This window comes from Ceratotherium simum, chromosome 10 (genome assembly GCF_057802395.1).
Source record: "Ceratotherium simum simum isolate JZ-2026a chromosome 10, ASM5780239v1, whole genome shotgun sequence".
In the NCBI taxonomy this organism is placed as follows: domain Eukaryota; kingdom Metazoa; phylum Chordata; class Mammalia; order Perissodactyla; family Rhinocerotidae; genus Ceratotherium; species Ceratotherium simum.
This window is the reverse complement of record NC_141909.1, coordinates 2,931,173-2,955,997: the sequence shown is the minus strand read 5'-3', so window position 1 is coordinate 2,955,997 and position 24,825 is coordinate 2,931,173. Positions and strand designations below refer to the sequence as shown.

The following is a 24,825-nucleotide window of genomic DNA, read 5'->3' as shown; positions in this document are numbered from 1 at the left end:
TAACCAGAAATACAATTTTAGAAAAAAGATTTAATATCTCTTTTTGAAACACATTCCAAAGAGGGAAACTGAAACAACCAAGATTCTTCAATGTATCTTCAAAATTAAACTTTTCCTTAGTGGCATATTTAAAATACATGATCATAGTTAATTACATTTTAGCAATTGGTCTTCTAACCTTGTTCAGACAACCGTTGTCATATTTTAACAACTTTGTAAAGCTAATAAATAAAACATTTTCTTTTTAGCTCAAGGGGAAATTACATGTCTTGTAGAATGTAAGCTCCTTACTCACCACTGTATCCCCAGTGCATAGAACAGTAGGTAGCACACGGTAGGCATTCGTTAAATATTTCTTGTCAGATGGATAAGATGCCTTTTTACTGTGAAGTCCATGAAAACAGGAGAGGAATCATTATTCAGATAGTATAGGGATTTTTTGAAAAGACAACCTAAGTCAAACTCTAGCTTGATTATCGTTCAAATGGGTAAATTATTTCTAACCTTTACTCTTAAGTTCAGATAAACATTACACATTCTAGGACAATAAATTCAAGGATTAAAAGGACCTATCTCTTTCTTGCTTTTGTACTATAAAATTACTTATAGGTTCTTAGAGGAAAAGGTATAATGTTTCCTATTCAACTTTGCACCCTCTTTCTATTCTATTCCGTGTCTCCGTTTCCACATAATGTCATAGTGTTAAAGTCTTTTGTGCAGACCAGTGGCCAATACATTTTATTGAATGAAACGAAATGAAACTTTACTCATCATTGCTTTTAACTGGGCCAAGCCTGGAAAAAGTGAGAATCTATAAGTAAAATAACCATTTTCCCAAAAATCAAAGTGAACGTTCTCCTGATGTAGGTGGGGGAAGGGGAGGTTTAAGAGTGCACATCAAATCCATTTACTTCAAAGTGTAAATATTATTCGTCGTTTATCACCGCAGCAATGTTCCAAAGTAAACAAGCCATTTCCAAAGACAAAACAGCTCAATTTAGTCTCATTTGCTGTACTGCCATCCCTATCACAAAACGCCCTACAGATCGCTGGAGTCGGATCCACTGCGGATAACAATCTAGATCATGGAAATTGGATTGGTCCAAGATTTTACTGGATTCCATATAGCAATTTTTAAATTGCCAGTGGTCTTAGTTGTCATTCCGACTCTGAACCCCAGAAGGCGCGCCCCTGTGAGCTGCAGTGTAATAGTTCTATGAGTAAATGCAGTGTCTGGATGGCAGCAGGGCAACCGGGGACACGAGGCTGACACCGGCCCCATCAGTGAGAGGAGGAAAGCGGAGCAGCGCCGGGCGCGGCCGTGGAGACGTCACGAGGCGGGGGTCAGGAACTGACCGGGCCAGAGACGGCGCCCAGGCGCCCGCCCCCTCGGGGAGTAAGCCGGCGCAGACGCAAGCAGAGCGGCGCGGGGAAGCGAAGCTCCGGGAAGCACCCGCCGCAGCACGGCCCCGCGCCCGCGGACAAAGGCGGAGCGGGCTACGCCCACGGGGCGGGGCCTCGGCCGGAAGGGGCGGGGCCGCGCGCGGGCCCGTCGTCTAGGCAACGGGATCCTCTGCGCCCGGCTTTTCAGAAAGCCCAAATCGGGAGTTTAGGGCGGGGAGGGGAGCGGCGGGGCAGGGGAGGGACCGAGCCAGCGCGGGGAGAGACCCTAGGACCCCTGCGGCAGGACGGCTGCCCCGCCCCGGTTTGGGTGGTCTTTCGAAGTGGGGGAGCGGACTTGAGAGCGGATTCCAGGGCACAGGCAGGAAAGGGTCGGGTCGCCCGCCCTCTGCGAGGGCCGTGCCCGGGGAGCAGCTCTCCTCTCGGGCCCCTTTGTCTCCAAGCCGCTCGGCGCTGGGCTCCGGCCGGCGACACAAAGGGAGGGGTCGAGGACCGCGCAGGCGCGCGAGCCACCGAGGCTGCTGGGACTGGTGGTCCTGCCGCCGAATGGTAGGTCTCCTCCCGCGCGGGCCGGCGGCCGCCCTGGCCGTACAAGTGCGCATGCTCCACTATTTCCGCCCTTCTCAGCCCGCCCTGTCTCCCCGCCCCCCAGAGGACGCGGGTTTCTAGTAGTAAGATCCCGGGAGGAGTCTTCCGTGCTCGCCCCGCCTCCTCTTCATTCTGATTGGGCCACCCATATGAGAGCGGCAAGCGGATTGGCTCTCGGGGTTGCCCGTCTGTTCCGGGCAGTACTTACGGGCCGCTGCACGGCGGGCCCGGAAGAGTGAGGGGCTCAGTGGGGAGAGGAAGGAGGTGGGGTGGGGGTGCGATGGTGTCCGAGGCAGCGGTCCCGCGGCCGTGTCGGTTCCGGCCGGATTTTCGGCGGGGCCGGCCGCCACCGCGCGTCCCCGGGCAGGCGTGCAGCGCTGCCCGACAGGCTCTGCCTGCAAGTGCGAAACTCCTTGTAAAGTTTGTGCCTCGCCCGCCGCCCCCTGCACCCTTGACCCCCTCCCCGGCAAAAGTGACTGACAAAGCCACACCCCCTCGCGGCGGGGCCGGTGAGGGGCGTGAATGCGGCGGGGGCGGGGCCCGCGGGGAGGGGGCCGCGGGGGGCGGGGCGCATGCGCAGTGCGGGGGGCCGAATGTTTCCCAAGTGTTTGAAACTGGTATTTGGGTTTTCCACGTTGGACAAGTGCGGCGCGGCGGGCGGCGCGCGCCCCTTCCCGCGCTCGCTCGGCCCCGGCCCCGGCCCCGGCCCCTGCGCGGGGTGCGCGCCCGCACGCCCGCCCGCGCCCGCGCCAGTCGAGAGCCGGCCGGGCCCGCCAGGCGCCGGGTCCCCGGGCCCAGGCGGCGCGGCTCCCAGATGTAGCGGCGCGGGGCCGGCCGGAGGGGGGGCGCCGGCGGGCGGGAGCTTTGCATTTTGCAGCGCTGGGCTCCGAGGGGGCGGGGGCTGGAGGAAGCGGAAAGCCGCGCCGAGTCGCCGGGGACCTCGGTGAACCATGTTGAGCCCTGCCAACGGGGAGCAGATCCACCTGGTGAACTATGTGGAGGACTACCTGGACTCCATCGAGTCCCTGCCTTTCGACCTGCAGAGGAACGTCTCGCTGATGCGGGAGATCGACGCGAAATACCAAGGTACGGCGGGATGGATGGGCGGGGGCGGCCGCTCCATCCCCGCCGGTCGCGGCGCGCCGCGGCGCCGCGGGCCGTCCTGCTCGCCGCCCGGGGAGCTGCGGGCCCGCGGCGGCCGCCCTGGCAGGGCAGGAACAAAAGGTCTGGAGCGTCTTTGATTCGCCAAGGTCCTTGTGCGCGAAGCCCGGACACGGAGGAGGAAGGAGGAACGAGAGGTCTCAATGCCAGGCTGCGCGAGCAAAGCGCTCTTTGTAGTGAAGTGACGAGGCGGGGTGCTGCGGGGGAGGGGGCTCAGGGGGCGCAGGCTACGGCGCCGAGGGAGGGAGGGATGTGCCGCGGCCGCCAGGGCTGAGGGGTGCAGGGACGGCGCTGCGCGCAGGGCTGCTGAGGAGGGCGCTGCGGGCGAGGGGTCCGCCGGCCCTGCTCGCCATCCCCGGAGCCGCCCCCACCCAGTCCCAAATATGAGTGTTACATAAAGTCCGGGGTCGGTACTGCGCTCGGTGTCGTCCCGGTCGCCCCTGCCCAGTCCCCCGGCCCTCCCGTGCTGCTGGACACCGAGTGAGGGCGACGCGGCCGGGTGTAGTTTGCGGAGGGCCGGGGCTTTATTCCGCGCGTGCGGTGAGCAAGGGGAGGAGAGGGAGGGGAGGATGGGGCGAGGAAGTCGCCCATCTGTGCTGCGCTCGGGGGGCGCGGGCAGAGATTGTCGGCTTGGAGAGGAACATGGCAGAGGAGAGGACCTGTGGTCGTTCTCTGCAGCCCCAGCCGCCCAGAGTGCCGGAGAGAGGCGGAGGGTTCGTGTCCGCTGGGAATTGTTGGCTGTTGGGGAAACTTTCCTGCCAGGTCAGGCTCGGCATTGGGGGCTGTGTTTGGAACGTGGATCGTCACTTGGAGTTTACTAATGTTTACAGGGCTGCGCAGCAGGGAAACGGAAGAGAGGGGGGAGGTGGAAAGCCACCGCTTGCCCCGAAGCTCACAAGCAGCCTCTGCCAGGAAGGCGCCCCGACGCGCTCTACCCGAGACTCGGCTTCGCAGCGAATTTTATAGGAGGGTCATTAGCATATTGCGAACGTTCCGCCTCAGCCTCCTGGTGATTGGCCGTGGCGTCGCCCATGGAATGTCGTTATCAGGCCGCCGCTGAGCCATTGGCTGCTGGGCCGGGCGAGGGCGGGCCTTGCGCAGTGACTGGCACGGGTCTCTGTTTCCGCTGCCTTCTTTTTTCTCTTTCGTAGAGGGGCGGGTAGGAGGGAGGAGGTCGAGTTGATTTGAAGTCTTCGGGTTGCCCGGCCTCCGGCCTTGGGTTGGCGACTGGGGCGGGCAGCGTTCTCGGGCCCTGCGCTGTGATTGGCGCCCCGCCTGCCCTCCGCCCTCCGGCTGGGCGATCACCGTAGGCAGCGGCTTCCGGGGCGGGGCGCGCCGCCCTCTGGCCGCTTCCCATTGGCGGGGGGCCCCGCCCCGCCCCTCAGGGGCCCGTGCCGGCCGCTTCCGGTCGCGGAGCAATGGCGGCGCCTTGGGGCCGGGGGCGAGGCCGCCGAGCCTTCCTGCCGGGACTGCGGAGGACGCAGCTGAGGCCTCCCGCCCGGGCCCGAGGGACCCGCGGGACGGGCCCGCACATGGCCAGGGGCCGCCTCTCTGCTGACCCGCGGGTGCGGCCGCGCGGAGCGGGAGAAGCGTGAGTGACCGGGCGGGGGAGAGCCGGGCGGCCCCGAGGGTCCCGTGTGCGCCCAGCTCGGGGGCGACTCGGGGGTGTACCCGTTCGCGGGGGTGATTTACAGGTCTTCACAATACTCGAGTTCGTCGTGACAAACTCTGTTCTTGAGCACTTTAGGAAATTTCAAGATGATAGATGAAGTTTATCTTTAAAATCTTCAAACGTCCACATTGGTATCCCCGGCGAGGGTGCGTTCTTACTCCTGGCGTGGCTGGGCAGAAGCCGCCCGGCTGCTGCAGAGGCGGAGTGTCTGCGGTGGACTCGGTGCACGCGGCGGGGCTAGTTTGGCTGCTGCAGAGAAATGATCAGTCCACCCCGACCCCGGTGCACGTCCGAGCCGGCGCCAGTGAGTGAGGTGTGAAGCCTGAACGGCCGGCACGTCCGTCGTCATGACGCACCTGGTGTTAAATGTTGATATATGCGGCATAGTTCTAAAAAATTAAGCTTTTATTTTTAAAGAACAACTGTGTTGCAGGTCAAACTTGATTATCCATCGTTTGCTTAGTACGCCTCAGTTGGAGATGAATTCATAAGGATGATTATAATTAATCAACTTTAAATGGTATTTGAGGTTACTTTTGAATTATTGAATTCAAAATTATTTTTGGATTGTTTTTCAAATGTTATTTTTTAAATACCCACCGTGGAAGGTGGCTTCGTAAAGAACTTCAGTGCAAGCCTTATGTAAAATTAAAATACATTCCAAATAATCGGACAGATCTGATTAAATTTTGCAGAAATCTCGTTTAATCCTTAAATTCTTTCTAAGGTAACCGTTGCTTTCCTACGTTAACGTGGGCGTGGAGCATTTTTAGAAGAAAGGGTCGGCAGCAGTTTGAGCTGATGGAGCAGAAGGAGCCAGGCGTCCTGGCAGGATGCCTCCCTACTTAGCTCTGGTTTTGTTCCTGTTTGCGGACGTCTGTACTTCAGTGGCTTTGTTGATAGAGTGCGTCGCTTGCGGCATCTAAGAAACACATGCCGTTGTGTAGGTAACAGAATTACTTCGTGGTAATTTTGTGATGAGGTGTTTCTTGCTTTCCCACAAGTGAGGCTTCACATGTACGTAAGCTTGCTTGTGATGTAAAAGAAGCTGTATGTTATTAAATTTTATATTAGCTATTTGATAGAATTGTTCTCTTTTCTATGAAATGCTAGCGTTTTGTAGACAATGCTAGCATTGTCTTTGGAAATTTGGTTCCTGCTTATACGAAATGAGAACAGTTTCGTAATGTGTAATCCATTTAAAAATAAATGACAGGAACCCATTTTAACTTACCCAAGTTAAAATCGTCCTATTTCTGTGAAATAGAACTTGGGTAAGTTGAGCATAGCTGTTTATTTTCAGAATTAATTACTCTAAGAGACTATGAGACTGTAGCATTCCTGCTTTCTGGTGGCACAGCCTACATTGTTCCTCTAGGAAACATCATCAGAGCTATCTTTAGTTGAAGAATATAGCCTGGAAAATAACACTTAACGTTTAGGTAAGCTCCAGAGTTGGCCTGAGTTCTGTGTTTACTCCAGTGTTTGGTTTATGCCTTAGCACTGTTCTGAGATCTGGAAGGAGTGATGGTTACGTTTTATACGTTTCCCCCCCGCCCCCCCATCACCTCACACACTTCCTACTTGGAGAGTAGAATTGAGTTATTTTAAGAGACTGCAAAAGGCTTTCAGGAGAAAAATCTGATACCATTTAATTTAATATTACTGTTTGGGGAAAATAACTCTGGGAATTTCTATCTGTGTATTTAAATAGGCTTTTGGGGGGCCGGCCCTGTGGCATAGCGGTTAAGTGTGCCCTCTCCCCTGCTGGCGGCACGGGTTCGGATCCCGGGCGCGAACCTACGCACCGCTTGTCAGGCCCTGCTGTGGCGGTGTCCCATATAGAGTGGAGGAAGATGGGCATGGATGTTGGCCCAGGGCCAGTCTTCCTCAGCAAAAAGAGGAGGATTGGCGTGGATGTTAGCTCAGGGCTGATCTTCCTCACCAAAAAATAAATAAATAAATAGGCTTTTGGCCAGAGTGTTTACTTTTCTTACTTCAGTCAGATTATTTAACAGCTTTCATTTCTTGAGAACTTGCCTAATTACATTTAAAATCACATACACTGCCTTCTAACCTGTCCAAGAAGGTTTAAACTTAGTCCTGAGGGTTTTTTGCTTTTGATAATGCTGTGAAATCTGTTGACTTTTACAGATGTAAGTATGTTGTTTTAAGCAATAAATGCACAGGTAAAATTTGCCAGCTGTGTTTTAAAGCAAGGCTAGGTTGTCTGGCTTATTGTGACAAACCATTCTTGTTTTCAGTAACACAGAGGAATAACATGCCAGGAGGAAAATGACATCACGGATACACCCAGGCCCTGGGTCACTAAGTAATATTTGTATACATTCTCTAATTTATTAGGGTGCTGTAGACATTAGTACATTAAAATGGGGAGAATAAAGGCCTTTAAGTTATTCAAAAAATACTTGAATAAAAACAATGGAAGTGGGCTGGCCCCGTGGCTTAGCGGTTAAGTGCGCTCACTCCGCTACTGGCGGCCCGGGTTCAGATCCCGGGTGCGCAGCAATGCACCGCTTCTCCGGCCATGCTGGGGCCGCGTCCCACATAAGCAACTAGGATGTGCAAAAAATCCCAATGGAAGTATAGGACATAATCATTAATTTTATAGAAAAAAAAGTTTGGGCCCCAGCACTTCCCCTAAAATTGAACTTTTCCCCTTAATTGCCTGTCCCAGGAGTATTTGTTACCTATGCTTCCGAATGCACTACAGAGTCCCTTGGGGAGCTTTGCGTGGCATTTTGCTAGATGGAAACAGTGTTGACATTTGTATTTAGTTCCAGGGATTTTTTTCAACAGGAAAAAAAGTCGCTAGAGAGGCCTCCAGGCTGTAAGGTTTTTATACAGGGAAGACTTGCGTTGATCATTTCTCTCCTATGCAATTACTTTTTTACAGACTAGAGAATTAAATAAAAGGCTCGGTAGTGTTTGTAGATGTAATGCTTATTTTTTCCTTTGCAGAAATCCTGAAGGAACTAGATGACTATTATGAGAAGTTTAAGCGCGAGACGGATGGCGCCCAGAAGAGGAGACTGCTGCACTGCATTCAGAGAGCCCTGATTCGGAGCCAGGAGCTGGGTGATGAGAAGATCCAGATTGTGAGTCAGATGGTGGAGCTGGTGGAGAACCGAACCAGGCAGGTGGACAGTCACGTGGAACTCTTCGAGGCACATCAAGAGGTCAATGACACTACCGGCCACGGTGGCAAAGCCGGCCAAGATAAGTCCAAGAACGAGACAATCACACAGGCAGAAAAGCCCAACAACAAGAGGTCCCGGCGACAGCGCAACAACGAAAATCGAGAGAACGCAGCTAATATTCACGACCACGATGACATCACCTCAGTAACGCCTAAGGAGAAGAAAGCAAAAGCCTCCAAGAAGAAGAAACGCTCCAAGGCCAAAGCAGAGAGGGAAGCATCCCCCGCAGACCTCCCCATCGACCCAAACGAGCCCACGTACTGTCTGTGCAATCAGGTCTCCTATGGAGAAATGATCGGCTGTGACAACGACGAATGCCCCATCGAGTGGTTCCACTTCTCCTGCGTGGGACTGAATCATAAACCAAAGGGCAAGTGGTACTGTCCCAAATGTCGAGGGGAGAATGAGAAAACCATGGACAAAGCCCTCGAGAAATCCAAAAAGGAGAGGGCTTACAACAGGTAGTTGGTGGACCTCACTGAGCAGTGAAGTGACAAGATAAGCCCGTGTATTTATTACATCGCCACCTGTGGTGAGGCACAAGGACTGTACAGTGTATATTTTTAAAGAATGTTAGAAAAGGAGCCATTCCTTTTGTAGGGATGGCAGTCATTCTCTTTACCTTTTGTTTTCATTGGTACACATGTGTAACAAGAAAGTGGTCTGTGGATCAGCATTTTAGAAACTACAAATATAGGTTTGAATTAAACACTCAAGTGAGTCTCAGACTGATTTTTTTTTTTTTTCCTAGAGTGGGGCTGACATGGAAGCAACCTAGCACATTAAATGTGGAAAGAAGATTTCATTTAGCTGCTATTTTAATAAAAATAATGTTATTTCTTCATGAACAAATTTTTAAAAAATTAACCAAGTTGCTGAAAATACAGCCCATAGCAAATTTGTTTCTTGCTATAATAATGTATATCCATATAACAATTCAATAAAAAGGTTTAAAGTTTGAAGATTATTTTTTAAAAAAATAAATGGCTAAGTTTTACATGACAGACATTTTATACACTGGCCTATTCCCCAAATGGTCATTTTTAAATGATTGGGTACACTTTTTATTAAACAGAAGTGGTCTAGTCATGGAACTTCAAATCACACTTTTACTATCACAAATCCTAGTGTAGCTGTCTTTAATTTATATCAAGTGTGTAAATGTACATTTCCAAGTGAACTTGCACTTGCTGTATTATAATCAGAAGTGCGGCCAGATGCCATTGTGAAACCAAGGTGTGTTTCCTGCTGTGTGCACGAGAGCTGTGACATCAAGAAATAAATGAAACTTGGCCAGTTTGTTCCTCTAGCAGTACATTTAATTTTGACATAAGTAATTTTAAATTTTTGTCTTAAAAATTTGTACACCAGCAGTTTAGACAAAGCCTTAAGCAAATTTTGTATTATTGTTCTCGCTTAATAATGAAGTAGAAGTTACCTAATTGCAAGCAAATAAATAAGTGTCAAAACAGAATACATATTTAGATCAGGGTTGGGAAATTACTACCCACAGACCAAGTCCAGCCACCATCCGTTTTTGTATTGTCTGTGAGCCGAGAATGATCTTTACATTGTTAAATGGTTAAAAAATCAAAAGAATTTTATTTCGTGACAAGTGATAATTATATGAAATTCAAATTTAGCGTCCATAAATAAAGTGTTACTGGCACACAGCCATGCTTATTCACTTATGTATTGTCTGTGGCTGCTTTTGTACAATGGCAGAGTTGAATAGTTGGGACGAGACCACATGACCCCCCAAAGCCTAAATTATTTATTTTCTGCCCCCATGCAGAAGAACTTCGCCAACCTCTGATTTAGATTAACTCCTTGCATGATAAAATCTGTGTCCTTAACTGCCCACATATTGAAAGGGTCAGCGGAATTTTCATTTCTTAAGCGATAACGTGGTTCACTTTAACCATACTATATTGGAGAGAATTCATTTCTCTCCATAGTGTGTTTTATAGTCTCTGAAGCTGCCACAAGGAAGAATTGAGTAACCACTGCAGCATCTAAGGATCTATATGGCATGTGTTTATTATAAGTAAAACAGTTGTTTTCTGATTGTTTACTTTATTTGATAAACATTGAGAACATTATTTGTGCCAAACATAAATCCCTAACTGTTTTACAGTGAATTTCCATTATAGAGGGCTATTTGGTAGAGAAATGCAAATTGTTCTTGATAATACGTTAAAATGTGAACTTTTTGCATATCAGTACCTACAAATAGGCATTTACTTTCCAGCAAATCTGCAAAACATTTAAGAATCTTGAGTGTTTAAATTTGATTTTTTTGTGTGTGTGAGAGGAAGATTCACCATGAGCTAATATCTGTTGCTAATCTTCCTCTTTTTGCTGAGGAAGATTGGCCCTGAGCCAACATCTGTGCCCATCTTCCTCTATCTTGTATATGGGATGCCACCACAGCATGGCTTGATGAGTGGTGCATAGACCTGCACCTGAGATCCGAACCTGCAAACCCTGGGCCACTGAAGCAGAGCGTGTGAACTTTTAACCACTATGCCACCAGGCCGGCCCCATAAATGTGGTAAGATTTACCTAGACAAATAAAAAGTTTATTATATGAAAATAAGTTAACTAAAATACTTGATAACAATCCAATGGCAATACAAGTAGTTTAAAAGAATATTTGCTCAAATGAAATTCTATTTGCTAGTTTTTCACTTCTATTTTAATTTGAGCTAATAATGAAAATTAAGTTATGGGACTAAAGGTTGAATGGAACACAATTGCTAATACTGGATTTTTTCATATCTATTCAGTTTTGGTGCAGACGGCTGTAGTGGAGACAAGCACAGAGGCCAGACCTTGCTGGATTTGAACCCCGTATTTGTTCCTTAGGGGTTTGATCTTGAATAAATTGCTTAACTCTTGATCAATGGTTTTTCACTTTTAAAATATCTGTTTCATATAGAGTAATTCTGAGAAATAAATGGGGTTAAATGATTAAGAGACTGGCGTGTAGTTAATCAAATGCTGGATATTTTTCCCTACCTTCAGGGAAGTTTACAGTAAAGACAAATGGCTAGGCATTTTTTCTTTTGAAAATGTGGAACGTTACAATGAAGTAGTGTGTATTGAGGAGCCAGGGCACGGTGTTCCTGGGGCAGGCGGCGTGGAGGGTGATTCCGGGTCCTGAGAAGGAATACTGCGATGACAGGACCCGTGGGCTGCCTGCATGGCTGTGCCCTCCAGGGAGTGGACATTGTGTGGTCGTCTCAGGACCAGAGATTATCAGAGGCTGTGAGTGCTGAAGTAATAAAGCATTTACCAAAGTAAAAGCCATTTTATTATTACTATGTACTTATTTTAGAATAGGTATTTACTTGAAATAACCTTTTGTATCTCATGTTCATATAGTTACAGTGTTCCAGGTAAAATGTAGTAAGATAATAAACCTTTTCATTAGGGAAAATTATTACCTTTTTGTCTCTGCACTTTTAAAGACATAATGGGCTTTTGCAGGAGGTCTAGCTTTTCTCCACTGATCTAGGTAGAGTAATTGACGATTTGCTGCAGTTACTGGCATGTGTGGAACAAGATTTTGTGGATATTGTGTGTCTCCCTCTGTTTTATTTTATTTATTTATTTTTTGTGAGGAGGATCAGCCCTGAGCTAACATCCACACCAATCCTCCTCTTTTTGCTGAGGAAGACTGGCCCTGGGCTAACATCTGTGCTCATCTTCCTCCACTTTATATGGGACACCGCCACAGCATGGCCTGACAAGCGGTGCATTGGTTCAAGCCCAGGGTCCCGAACCTGGGTCGCCAGGAGCGGAGCACTCGCACTTAACTGCTATGCCTCAGGGCCAGCACCCGCCCCCTCCCCCCCCCCCCGTTTTAGCTTGGAATCCATTCCTCCTTAATCTTGGGGTCCAGGTGGTTCTAGGCAGTTTGGGAGGAAGGCTTCCGGATTTGTTTAATCTGGAGAAATTGCTCGTCAGTGCCTGCTTTTCTCTGGGCACTTGGTTCTCATTGATCTCATTCTCCATGTGTGCGGAGGGCTCAGGAAGACGACAGTGGGAAGAGGTGTGTCGGGAATCAAGATTCCTCTGGAGGTTTTTATGACGAGCTTTGTTTCCGAATATTTCAACTCTTCAGTTGTTTTCCTCACAAACCAAAAGCTGATGTGTTGTGTCCTCTCCCCCCAGAAAAGGATGACAACAAAGACGGTTTTAACTGGAATGGAGAAAACCATTAGGTCACTTCTCTTTCCTTGCCTCAAATACTTTGTATTACCTGGTTTTGTTCATAAAGATGGAATTGATAACTTTCTCAATTTAAAATCCCTAATTAAAAAGAAGACAATGCAAACTAACAGATTAAATCTTGATTTATATTATCAATGCTTCGTTAAACCAGAGTTTTTCTAGTAAACAAAATGCTTGTTTAAGCAAGTCAACTTTAAAGTTACTCAGTATCCCTGACATAAAAATAACAGCCACCGTTTAATGTCAGCCATGTGCCAGCACTATGCTAGGTACTTTGTATACTTCGTGTGAACTCTTTGTAACAACCCTGCCACTTAGATGTTAGTATTCCTAGGGAGGAAGCCAAGACCCAGGTAAAGGGACCTGGTTCGCACAAGGCCGTACATCCCTCCCTTGGCTGAAAAACCTGTATTCTTGTGCTGCCATCCTGCACCAGGAGACCCGCCCAGTGGTCAGGACCTGGCCCTGTTGGCCCATATTTATAGATGCCAGGAGCAGAGCTAAGTGTCTCCAGTGCTCTGTCTCGGTCCTCACTGCCCTGTGTGGTAGGCAATTACCCTCAACTTATGACTGAGAAAACTGAAGAAGATATAAGAAACACCTGGTCCAGGAGTAGAGCTGGACTAGGATCCCAGGGCAGGCAGAGCCTGAGGTCTTCATTGCTGGACTTTTTGCCTGAATGAGAGACCAGTGCTACCGGGTACATCACATGCACCTGCTTTTCCTCCAGGTGGACCAGTGCACCATCATAGCACGTTATCTTGTCCTACAGTAAATTTCAGGATTGTATTTAACCCATAAGTTTTTAAGCAATTTACCAGGGGCAGAGAGCTGTCCTAGAATCAGCACAAGATTTGAAGTTGGAAGGTTTGAATCCGGGCTAGTCTACCATCTCTCTTTTCTCAGCCCAGTGTCCTCATGGGCACTGTGATAAGATGTATCAGGGATACACGTGGGATACCAGTGATATTGTGTATCCCTCAGGAGGATTAGCCCAGCTCGTGTGCATCAGCACTGTGTGAGTACTGAACACCAGACGAATAATGATTTGAGTAATATTTTTGGTGAGTTGATTATTCTAGTTAGCAGATGTATTCTGAAAAATGGAATTGAGTTTCCTTACAGCTGGAGAGAAACAAGTTGAGTCCGGCCTTAGAATAAAGTGGGCACTTCCTCTTTCCTGCTGCGTGAGGGGTTAAGTCTGCAGCTGCTTCTCTATAAATGATTCTGTCTCTCTTTGTAGAACACAGAAGTAAGAAGAGAAATAGTTATTTTCAGCAGCAATCAAAGCCCATTAAACTTCTGTTGACTCACCTCTTGATTGCGTGTGAGTAGACGGGACATTAGTTCAGTCCCTTCCCCATGTAGGTAGGAAGCTGAGGCTCGACTGACGCCCCTCAGCACGTTGGTGCCCACATGCAGGTGCCGCTCTTCCAGAGCAGTGCCCGGCCACAGCGCGTGCTGGTCCACGTGTGGGCCCCGGCTCACTCAGGCGTGAGGCCGTCACTCTGAGTGGAAAGCCATAGGACTTCAATAAGTACGTCTTGAATAAATAATGAACCTAAGCATTGACAAAGACAGACAAGACGTTTTCTTTTCTAACTTCTAAACATTCTATAATCACACCTAAAACAGAGTTTCAAATTGATTTGTATGAAGGAAATATTTTTAGGATAAATGTATAGGCCATTAGAAATGCAATATTTCTAAATGATTCATATGTGAGAAATTGAATTTGGTTAGATTTTCATCACCCAATGCATTCAATATTTTCTATTATAAAATTTTATAAAAACAAATGTAAATAATTGTTCATAGGGTTTATTAACAATTTATAAATTTACAAAGATGCTTAGAAATGGTTTGCTGTCTCCCAAATTTGTTTATTTTGCGTTAGAAGTTGCTTGGTAAATATTTGCATTTCTGCTATTATTGTATTTAAGCATCTTTTGGTTGCAAGTAACAGTAATTGACTGACTATGCCTTAAGCAAAGATGGAAAAGATCAGCGATGTCTCAGAAAATCCAGGAAGCGGACAGGCAGCATGGGTTTCTCTCTGCAGCACAGACGTGACTTGAGAAACAGTTTGGCCTAGGTGGAGGCAAATCCACTTGGCATCAGCTGTGGCCAAGGGGGCAGATGGCATGCTAGACGGCGAGCTGTTGCAAGTCTGGCTTGGACAGTCAGGGACTATGTTTAGAGTAAATCTTTCCATTTTTGAAATCCTTCTTGCCCTGATAGATGCCGTGTTTCAAATGAGTAGTTATACTGCCACCATGGCAACCAGATCAGATCCAGCTTCCTTCTTTCCCCATGAGTTGGGATGTGCACAGGGAATGGAAATTAACTTTTGTGTTTTAAGGGTAAGTAAAAATTAGGTGATGGTGAGGATTATAATTATTCCATGGTCAACATGCATGATTTTCAAAATATTTTTTGATTCTTTGCATCGTTGATCTCCATAAACATGAAAAATTAAAAGTTGACTACCAGTGAAAGACTTTCTGGGCACAAAGATCTGCCATAAAATATCAGTTGGTTGAAGTTAATAATACACGAGGATGAACTTGCCCAGCATTTTTCAGCTCTTCATTCAACATGAAAGGCCAATAAGGAGCATTTCACTTTGCAAATTTTGAAACCTTATTTCTAGACTCAAGAAGATTAACAAAAGTGAAAACTGGATTGAGTTGCAGAAGGAAAGGATGAGAATAGAATGTGTGAGGACAATTATGAAACAGTTTGTGAGGTTTATTCATATTACTCTATATTTCAAAAATGATCTGAAAGTTCAATGTAAAGTAAGCAATTATTATAATTTATTAAGCACTGACAGGACATATTGGTGTGGTGCAAATCTTAAATGAAGTTAGAATTCCTGCCACTGAGTTCACAGTGCAACCTAATCTTTGAAAAATACAAGACAACTAAAGAGACCATAGAAGAGCAAATTTGATCATACCAGCAAAAACGGAGTAGCAGGATTACTGTAATTACTGAGGCTAATGTCTTGAGGAAGCAAAACACATGGACAGACTTAACTAATTTTATTTCCTCTTTTATTCCTATAAGGTCATTTTGTAGGATAACTCTTCTGACAATTTTATATGTATTTTTAAACATCTGGCATGGGGAAGAAGCCAACAAATGACATTTCTGGTGAAGTCACGACACTGGAGCCTGCATGGGGTAAAAAATTGTTCCATCACCAAGAGCGTTATGTTACCCCCATCAGTGGTGCAACTTGGACTCTTTTGACAGTTGAAGATGCCAGGCCAACATTCCTTCAGTGCAGAAAGAGCAAGCAGAGGATCAGCTGTAGAAACAAATGTGGACAATAAAATCAAATAGATAACATGGAGAGAATCGGTATGCTCCACCCATGGAAGCTGTGAGGAATTTCTGGTCGATATGGTGGACTGAGCCCCACACACTAAACGTGCTGGACAAAAGACACACAGGGAAAGAGTTTTAAATACATATCCAAGCGCACACACAAAAAACGAAATTCCCCATGTGCCAAAGCCAAGGAAACCAGAGTAAGAAGAGTCACCAGCTGCTGAAGAGGTAGGCAGGTGACCAAGGGCTGGCCAACCAAAATGCGCCCCGGCTGGCTACAGTGATGAGTATAAGAGCGTGAAGTCTAAGAATGGGCGGGTACCCCAAGCCCATCACTACGTATCTTTCCTGGAACTTGTTTCTGGAGCTACCAGCAAAATCACTTTTTCTCACTCCAGTGGACCCGCTAAGCTGTGAGGATTTAGATCTAGGGTTCTGGGCGTTGCCTTGCCCAGCATGTGGAGCAAGTCTTCCGGGAAGGCGGAGAGAAATATTCAAGGGCAGTGTTTGAGCCCCTGAAGCCACGTGAACCCCTGGAATGGCCAATTATGCAAGTCAATAAATCCTTTTATTCTTAAGCTAGTTCAAGTTGGGTTTGTATACCAACCAAATCAACCACCACCTCCACTTCCCAATCCTGCTAACCTCCCTAAGATAACAGCTATCAACAGATGGTGAGTATCTTTACAGATGTTTTTCTAGGAAATTATACACACTCCACTATGGTGGTTTTAAAACCACAAATTTCACGCTTCTCCCGTCAAAGGTGGGGCCTGGTTTCCCTCCCGTGGCCTCTAGGTGGGCCTGCCTGCTTGCCCTCATGAGGAGAGTACAGCAGACGTGATGCCAAGGCACTTCCAGGGCGAGGCTGGACAGGGCAACACAGCTTCTGGCTGATCCCTCTCTCCACGGATACTCACCTTTGGGATTCAGCCGCCTGCGAAGGCCAGACAGGTGTTCCTGCCAGGTCTTCAGCTGTCTCAACTGATAGCTGGTGCCAAGCGCCATTCACGTGAGTGAGCAAGCCTGCAGATGATTCCAGCCCCAGGGGACGCCGAGTGAGCAGAGCTGAGCTGTACCCACCCAGCCCTGCGCAAGTCACAGATGCCTGAGCAAGTTAATTTTGCGGCGGTTTGCTACATAGCAGTAGATAACCGGAACAACTCTTATGCAAACATACCATTTGCTTTGCTTTGCTTTTTACATAAATGGGATCATAGCCTATCTTCAACTAGCTAATTTTTTTTCTGTGTAACATTTTGCCCTGGGAGTCTTTCTATGTCAATATATAAAGGTGAATTAACATATAATTAACTACCACAAATAATTTTGTCCTACTGATATGCCATAATTTATTTAAACACTCCTCTATTCATCAACATTTAGGTTGTTTCAACTTTTTCCTTGTTGCAAACCGTTCTAAGACGGATATCTTTGTATTGGTCTGATCATGCACTTGTATGAGTATTTCTCTATAATAGATATATAGAAATGAAATTTTAGCAGAAAAGTTTTTCACACTTTATCTTTCTGCCAAATTACTGAAAAAAGCTGTGCCCTTTTACACTTCCACCAGCAGTGTATGAGAATACTTACTTCCTCTTACCTTTATTATCATTGGATATTAATCAAATAAAATTTTTTGTATCTTGAGAAAAAAATATATAATTATACATGGTTATATATTTTATTAACTACTTAAAATAGTACATATATTGTACATATTATATAATACACATATATTATATATTTTATATATAAATATATGTATTTAAATATAATTTGCACTTTGTTTCTGTGTGATTTTCTGCGACTCTTCAGGTATGTATTGGCCATTTGTATTTATTCTAGAATTGTTCATTTTCCTCTTGCTTTGTTATATGGAAATATTTTCTCCCAGTGTTATTGTTACATTTGTTTATGGCATCTTTTGTCATAAAGAAGCTTTAAATTTTGAGATCGTCATCTCTAAACTTTTTTCTTTATAGGATTTTATATTATATTTTGCTTAAGAAAGTCTTTTCCACCCTAAGACTGTTAAATATTCTCCTATGTTCTTTACACTAAAAAAAAAAAAAAATCTCTGGCCACTCCCGTGGCCTAGTGGTAAAGTTTGGTGCACTCCACTACAGCAGCCTAGTTCCCCAGCGCAGACCTACCCCACCCATCAGCAGCCATGCTGTGGCGGCAACCCACATACAAAATAGAGGAAGATTGGTACAGATGTTAGCTTAGCAGCATTCCCACTTAGGATAACTTTTCTTGTCACTTCCTTCCTCAGAGTCTTGTTCTGATTCTAATGGAAGTGCTTTGAGTAGTTCACCATTATTCTGATGTTGACAGAGATTTCTAGTAAATACTGTTTGTTGGGTACAGGAAAGTTCCTGCTGTGATTTCTGGTATTTCCAGAAATTAGTGTTAAATTCTGTCAGATACTTTTTTTTACGTGGGGGTGGAGGTAGGAGCAGCTACATGTGAATCTTCTTTTTTAAAGTTTAGTAAATTTTCTTTTTTTTTTAATAATTTTATTTATTTATTTATTTTTCCCCCAAAGCCCCAGTGGATAGTTGTATGTCATAGCTGCACATCCTTCTAGTTGCTGTATGTGGGACGCGGCCTCAGCATGGCTGGAGTAGTGGTGCGTTGGTGCTCTCCTGGGATCCGAACCCGGGCTGCCAGTAGCAGAGTGCGTGCACTTAACCGCTAAGCCACGGGGCTGGCCCAGTAAATTTTCTAATTTTGAAAAATCTTAGCATTGTTGGAATACGCTCTTCATAGCCATGATAGATTCTTCTTTTAATGCACTTCTAATTTTATTTATTTATTTATTTTTTCCCCCAAAGCCCCAGTAGATAGTTGTATGTCATAGCTGCACATCCTTCTAGTTGCTGTATGTGGGACGCGGCCTCAGCATGGCCAGAGAAGTGGTGCGTTGGTGCACACCCGGGATCCGAACCCAGGCCGCCAGCAGCGGAGCGTGTGCGCTTAACCGATAAGCCGCGGGGCCGGCCCTTTTAATGCACTTCTATATTTGATTTGATAATATTTTAGGATTTTTATGTCTCTGAGATGAGGCTTTTTATGTAAGCTGTTCTCTTTTTATTTTGATATTAGGATTATATTAACCTTATAGGATGAGTTTAGAAGGTTTACCTTTTTTTATGCTCTGGAAGCATTTATATATCACAGGAATTATTTGTTCCTTAAAGATTTGTTAGAAATAACTGGGCAAATAATCGCTTTAGCAGTCAAACCTGACTACTTTTCAGTTCCTTCTATTGAGGATCTCTACCTCCTCTTGCCTCCATTTCCTATTTTCCATATGCTATATTGTATTTCCCATGAAAATAGTCTATTTCATCTGAGTTTTCAAATTTATTGACATGTTTAAGGTATTAATTTTCTTTATCTCCTTGATGACTACGGTTATGTAACCTTTGTCTTTGCTAATGTTGCTTATTGTGTATTGTCTCTTGTTTCTTAAATTGGGTTGTCAAATATTAGTCTATTTAATTGGTCTTTTCAAAATGGCTGTATCTGGTTTTATTGATCAAATCTGTTATTATTTTTGTTTTATTGATTTCTTCTATTATCAATATAACACTCTTCTTTCTTTGAGTTTAGTTTGTTGTTTTTGACAACTTTTATTTATTTATTATATTTTTTCCTCCAGCTTTATTGAGGTATAATTGACAAATAAAATTGTATATATTTAAAGTGTACAACCTGATGATTTGACATATGTATATTTTGTGAAATGATTACTACAATCAGGTTAATTAACACATCCATCACCTCACAGAGTTACCTTTTATTGTGTTGTTATGAGAATGCTTAAGATCTACTCTCTTAGTGATTTCCAGTACACAACACAGTCTTATTAACTATAATCACCGTGCTGTCCGTTAGATACCGCAGAGCTTATTCATCTTATAACTGAAGGCTTGTACCCTTGGACCAGCATCTCCACATCTCCCACACCCTCAGCCCCTGGGAACCATCCTTCTACTCTATGTTTCTATGGGTTCAACTTTTTAAAAAATGTTCCACATATGAGTAAGATCATACAGTATTTGTCTTTCTCTGTCTGACTTATTCCACTTAGTATAATGTCCTCTAGTTTCATCCATGTTGTTGCAAATGGTGGGATTTCCTTTCTCGTGGCTAATATTTCAGTGTATATATATATACAATATGTATGTATATATATAAAGAAGATGGACCACATCTTCTTTATCCATTCAGTGGTTGATGGATACTTAGGTTGTTTCCCTATCTTGACTATTGTGAATAATGCTGCAATGAACATGAGAGTGCAGATATTGCCTCAAGATACTGATTTCGTTTCCTTCAGATAAATACCCAGAAGTGGAATTGCTGGATCATATGGTAGTTCTGTTTTTAATTTTTTGAGGAACCTCCATAGTGGCTGCACCAATTTACATTCCCACCAACAGTGCACAAGGGTTCGCTTTTCTCTACATCCTCATCAAAACTTGTTATCTCCTGTGATTTTGATAATAGGTGTGCTAACAGGTGTGAGGTGGTATCTCATTGTGGTTTGATTTGCATTTCCATGATGATTAGTGATGTTGAGCACCTTTTCACGTACCTTTTGGACGTTTGTATGTCTTCTTTGGGAAAATGTCTATTCAGATCCTTTGCCAGTTTTTTAATTTAATTTTTTGCTATTGAGCCGTATAAGTTCCTTATATATTTTGGATATTAACCCATTGTCAGATATGGTTTGCAAATATTTTCTCCCATTCTGTAGGTTGCCTTTTCATTCTGTTGATTGTTCCTTTTGTTGTGCAGAAGCTTTTTAGTTTGATGTAGTCCCATTTGTTTATTTTTGCTTTTGTTGCCTGTGCTTTTGGTGTCATATCTAAAAATCATTGCCAACACCCATATCCAGGAGCTATGCACCCTCTATGTTCCTTTAGTAGTTACTCTAGACTTTTAGCTTGTATACGTAGCAAGGCCTGAAGTTAACGAACATCTTTGTCCTCCTCCCTAACAAGATAAAGACCAATTTGTATACATTGTTGTCCAGTTTTGTGGTACTATTTTCCCTCACAAATTAGACATTATTATTATTGTTTTATAGAGTCAATATTTGTTTAGATTTGCCTTCACACTTATTAATGTCTTTGCTCACCACACTCCCTGCATCTCAGAAGTTCTATCTGGGATGTTTTTTTCTGCCTTCAGTTCTGACATTAGAGTTTCCTTTAATGAAAATCTGTCGCTGGTTTTCAGGGTCAGTCTAAGAATATGTACATTTTACTCTCATTTTTATAAGGCGGTTGGTCGGGGCAAAGAATTCTGGAGTGACAGATCTTTCTCTCAACACTTGGGAGAGTCCTCCTCTGCCTCTGACTTCTATGCTGCTACAGAGATGTCAGCAGTGTGTCCGGACGCTCTTCATCTGCAGTGATCTATGTTTTCCTTCTGGCAGCTTTCAAGATCCCTTTTTCTTTTGATTTCTATAATTTCACTTTGGTCTGTCTAGTTTTGTTTTCTAATTTTTCTTAGGGTCCACTGAGCTTCATTGTTCTGAAGATTGGTAGCCCTCAACAGAAGTAGAGAACACTTGTCTCTCGTCTCTTCTGATTTACCTCTTCCCCATCCTCTTTGCAATTACTGTCTGGACCTCCAACCACATGTACATCGTCGTTCTCATTCCAGTCTTCGTTCTCTTAATCTCACTGTTAAATATATTTCCATTCTTTGTTTCTATGTTATTACACTCTACATAATTTCTTTGGGTCTATCTTCCAGGTCATGAATTCTCTTTACAGTAATATCTGATCTACTGTTTATTCTGTACACTAATTTTTAAATTTAAATTATGTTTTTCATTTCTAAAACTTCTACTTGGTCATTTAAAGTTTTTCCTTGTTCTTTGATCATATCATTGAGCTTCTTTTATGTTAAAATCATTGTAAACTTAGTTATTCTATAATCTCTGTGTGATAGTTCTAATATCTGAAGCCTGAGGGTTTTATTTTGCTGTCTGTTCTTCTCAGTTGTACTACCTTGTTTCCTTCTCCTTTTATTTATTTCCTTACTTACTTAATTCCTTTTACTGTGAAACAGCTAATCTCTTTGGAATTTTACCTGTTGGAATTCTTGAGGCCTCCGTTGAAGGTGAGTTCCTCCTTGGGGATTTGCTTTTTCTTCTGCCAACTCACTAACAACCTGGAAACCAAGTTAAATTAAGATCCCAGCTTGGGGTTTTTCAAACCACACAACAACTAGTATAAATCCACAGCACAAACACACAGGAAACTGGCTTGAGTTTCCAAATTTCCACCTTCACACAGGACCAAGGTTGAGAAGGAACTTTCCTTGCTGGGGCCAGTTGTTCCACATCCTTGCCAATGCTTGGTGTTGTCAGGAATTGTCAGCCCTTTCGACTTTAGCCTAGTGGATGTATATTGGTATCTCGTGGTTTAAAGTTGCATTTCCATTTATAATGACTCATGACTTGAACGTCTTTTCGTGTGCTTATTGCCCAATCATGTATCTTCTTTTGTGAAGTGTCTGCTTTAACCATTTGCCCATTAAAAAAATTTTTTTATTCAATTTATTTAAACTAAAAAGAAAATAAACAGTTCACCCATTTCTCCCCCTGCCCACCTGCCTCTTGTACCCACCAATCTGTTTTCTTTATCTGTGAGCTTGTTTGTTTTTTTCAGATTCCACATATAAGTAAGATCATATGGTATTTGTCTTTCTCTCTCTGACTTATTTCATTTAGCATAATGCCCTCGAGGTCCATCCGTGTTGCAAATGGCAGGATTTCATTCTTTTTTATGGCTGGATCATGTGGTAGTTCTGTTCTTAATTTTTTGAGGAACCTCCGTACTGTTTCCCGTCGTGGTTGCACCAATTTACATCCTTGCTGCTCTGTTCTGCGTGGCAAATTTATTTCTCATTCCAGCTTTATGAGAATGGACTATGCTAGACTTTCCAGCCTGGGTGGGCTCTGGGCCAGAACCTCCAAGCAATGTTCCCTAGCCTTTGTGAGGCCTGAGAAAGGTCGAGAAGCTCTGCCCCGGCTAGGTCTCCTCCCCACCCACTCTGAACACTGGGCCCCACATAGCCCTCCAAGAAGCCCAAGGCTCCAGAGTTTGGCCTAAGGGGAGGAAGACATTTCTGGCACTAACAAGGACCTCTGCTTTCACTTAGGTTTTGGCCTCTGTGGATTTTTTTAATAACCTCATGCCATCTCAGCAATGCATTTAAAAAATATTTTTTAACATATTAATCCCTTTAATCTGAGGGTTGTTCAGGATATCTAGCCTGCCATATTGCTCGAATAGAAGTCTTTTATCAACTGCTTTCTGCCCATTAGACATTGAGTTTCTAGAGACCAGGAACCTTGATTGATTCATTTTCACATCTTGGGACTTGGCACACATTAGTGTATGAACAGGAAATATTATTTGAATGAATGCCAGAAACAATCATTTCAGGTTCAAGTAGCTGGTTTGAAATTCTAAGTACAATCAAGGCAATTTCCTTTCTGAAAACTCTTAAGGCTGTAACTCAGCACCACAATATAGATTAGAGAATTCCTTGGGAAATTGATAATCCACATGAGTTTTCTGTTTTAATCAAATTAACTGGGAAGTTGCCCGATTGTACTTTAATTTGAATCACATGGATTCAATCCAATAGGCCAGCAGAGAAGTTTATGTTGTACACAAGTCACACAATTATAGGAATCAGATTGCAAAGGTTTAGAAAAATATCCTCAGCATAAAAATTTCGCAACCTCTGCTACTTTCTAGTGACATTACACGTTCCCTCGTTGGTATTGACATTTGCCATGATAGTCGGATTGTCGCATCGATCCACTGCTTCCTAAGTCAGCATTCATCTCAGCTTTTACGGAGTGTGTGTTACATGCACCGTGGTAAACACGGGTCACAAAGATGGCATTTTCCTGCCTCAGTATTCTCCCAGGCAGAGACCAATGTTAATCACTGCATGTAGTAAAAAAGAAAATAGAAGTACATAGTGGGCACGGCAGTAGCACAAAGGAGTGTGAGCCACTGTGTTTTGGAGCAGCCGGGGAAGGTTTCACTGGAGAAAAGGCTGCTGTGTTGACCGGAATGGAGAGTAGTTTTTACCAGTTAAGGGGTGTGGGCCCAGGGAGGCAGAGTGTGCGGCTAGGGGCTAGGGTGTGGGGCCAGGAGGCAGGGCGTGGGGCCAGGGGGCAGGAAGCAGCATCTGGCCCCGTCTCCCCATTCAGCGTCCCAGGCTGCCCTCCTGTAACGGACAAGGCTTCATAATGCTCGTGCATGCTCCGATTTTAATGCCCCCCACCCTCCCCCACCCCCCCGCCAAGGACTCAGTTTTTCTTGACCATTTCCCAGGACCACGTTCACTGGCCCTTCCAAGGTGACACTTCACCAGATGGCCATCCCTCCTGTCCCCACTCTTCCTAGATAACTGGTACATGTTGAAATGCCACTGGCCTCAATGACCTTTCCTCCCTCCTTCTTCCTCCCTCCCTTTCTTTAGGTTCTATAGGATTTTAATTTGTTCCTTGCTAGAGCTCTCTTCTTAGGAGAACTAAGCTGAAATTTAACATTTTAAATAAATGCAAACTCAAAGTGCCGTGGTCCCTATTTAGAAATGTGAGTGATAAAAAAACACAACCAAAATATCCAGAACACATTCCCCTTCCACATGAGCATGCTTCTGTTTTTATTTATCCATCCTCTTTCTTCAACTTGCATTTCTTATATTCTGAGTTGAACTACAGGCTGCATATATTTTCATTAATTCTCTTAATATTTCAGTCGACTCCAAGGGGCAGCCAGGAGCTGCCCAAAATTGCATGTTGGGGGACAGAAAGAAAATATTACAATACTTATCATTTATTTTTATGTTATCCTTTAAAAATTGCTGTTTTTATGTTTTATAATATATATCAGTTTATTTCATGATGTAATTTGTAAATATGCATAGATGAGCGGTGCACACTCAAACATCATTTGCAGATGGGGTGCACAATGGAGACAGGTTGGAGAACACTGGTTTATTTAATTCCTTTCTCAAGCAAAAATGCTTCTGGCTTTAACGCATGTCCTACCAGGCAGTGGCCCTGGCTTCCCAATCAGCTGTTGGTTCTGCTAACGTAAGATTTACAGGGTGCAAAATCTGAATCGTGAACACAGTGTTATCTTG

The 24,825-nt window shown here is 44.6% G+C and overlaps 2 protein-coding genes across 2 annotated transcripts in view; one reads left to right on the top strand and one right to left on the bottom strand.

Moving 5' to 3' along the window:
- Positions 1 to 357, bottom strand: part of CARS2 (cysteinyl-tRNA synthetase 2, mitochondrial) — a 46,948-nt gene extending 46,591 nt beyond the window's left edge. Inside the window, exon 1 of the mRNA XM_087435849.1 lies at positions 296 to 357. Coding sequence (XP_087291975.1) covers positions 296 to 342 — 47 coding nt within the window. The 5' untranslated portion in view covers positions 343 to 357. The remainder of the gene's footprint in view (positions 1 to 295) is intronic.
- A 2,335-nt stretch (positions 358 to 2,692) lies between these two features.
- Positions 2,693 to 9,734, top strand: ING1 (inhibitor of growth family member 1). The gene is made up of 2 exons (XM_087435856.1): positions 2,693 to 3,075; positions 7,805 to 9,734. The coding sequence occupies exons 1-2, from the start codon at positions 2,940 to 2,942 to the stop codon at positions 8,506 to 8,508; spliced, it is 840 nt and encodes a 279-aa protein (XP_087291982.1). The 5' UTR covers positions 2,693 to 2,939; the 3' UTR covers positions 8,509 to 9,734.
- Positions 9,735 to 24,825: the final 15,091 nt, after the last annotated feature.

Coding starts and splice junctions, on each gene's coding strand:
- ING1 (XM_087435856.1), top strand. CDS start 2,940: ATGTTGAGCCCTGCCAACGGGGAGCAGATCCACCTGGTGAACTATGTG. Junction 3,076..7,804: donor GATCGACGCGAAATACCAAG/GTACGGCGGGAT, acceptor TTTCCTTTGCAG/AAATCCTGAAGGAACTAGAT.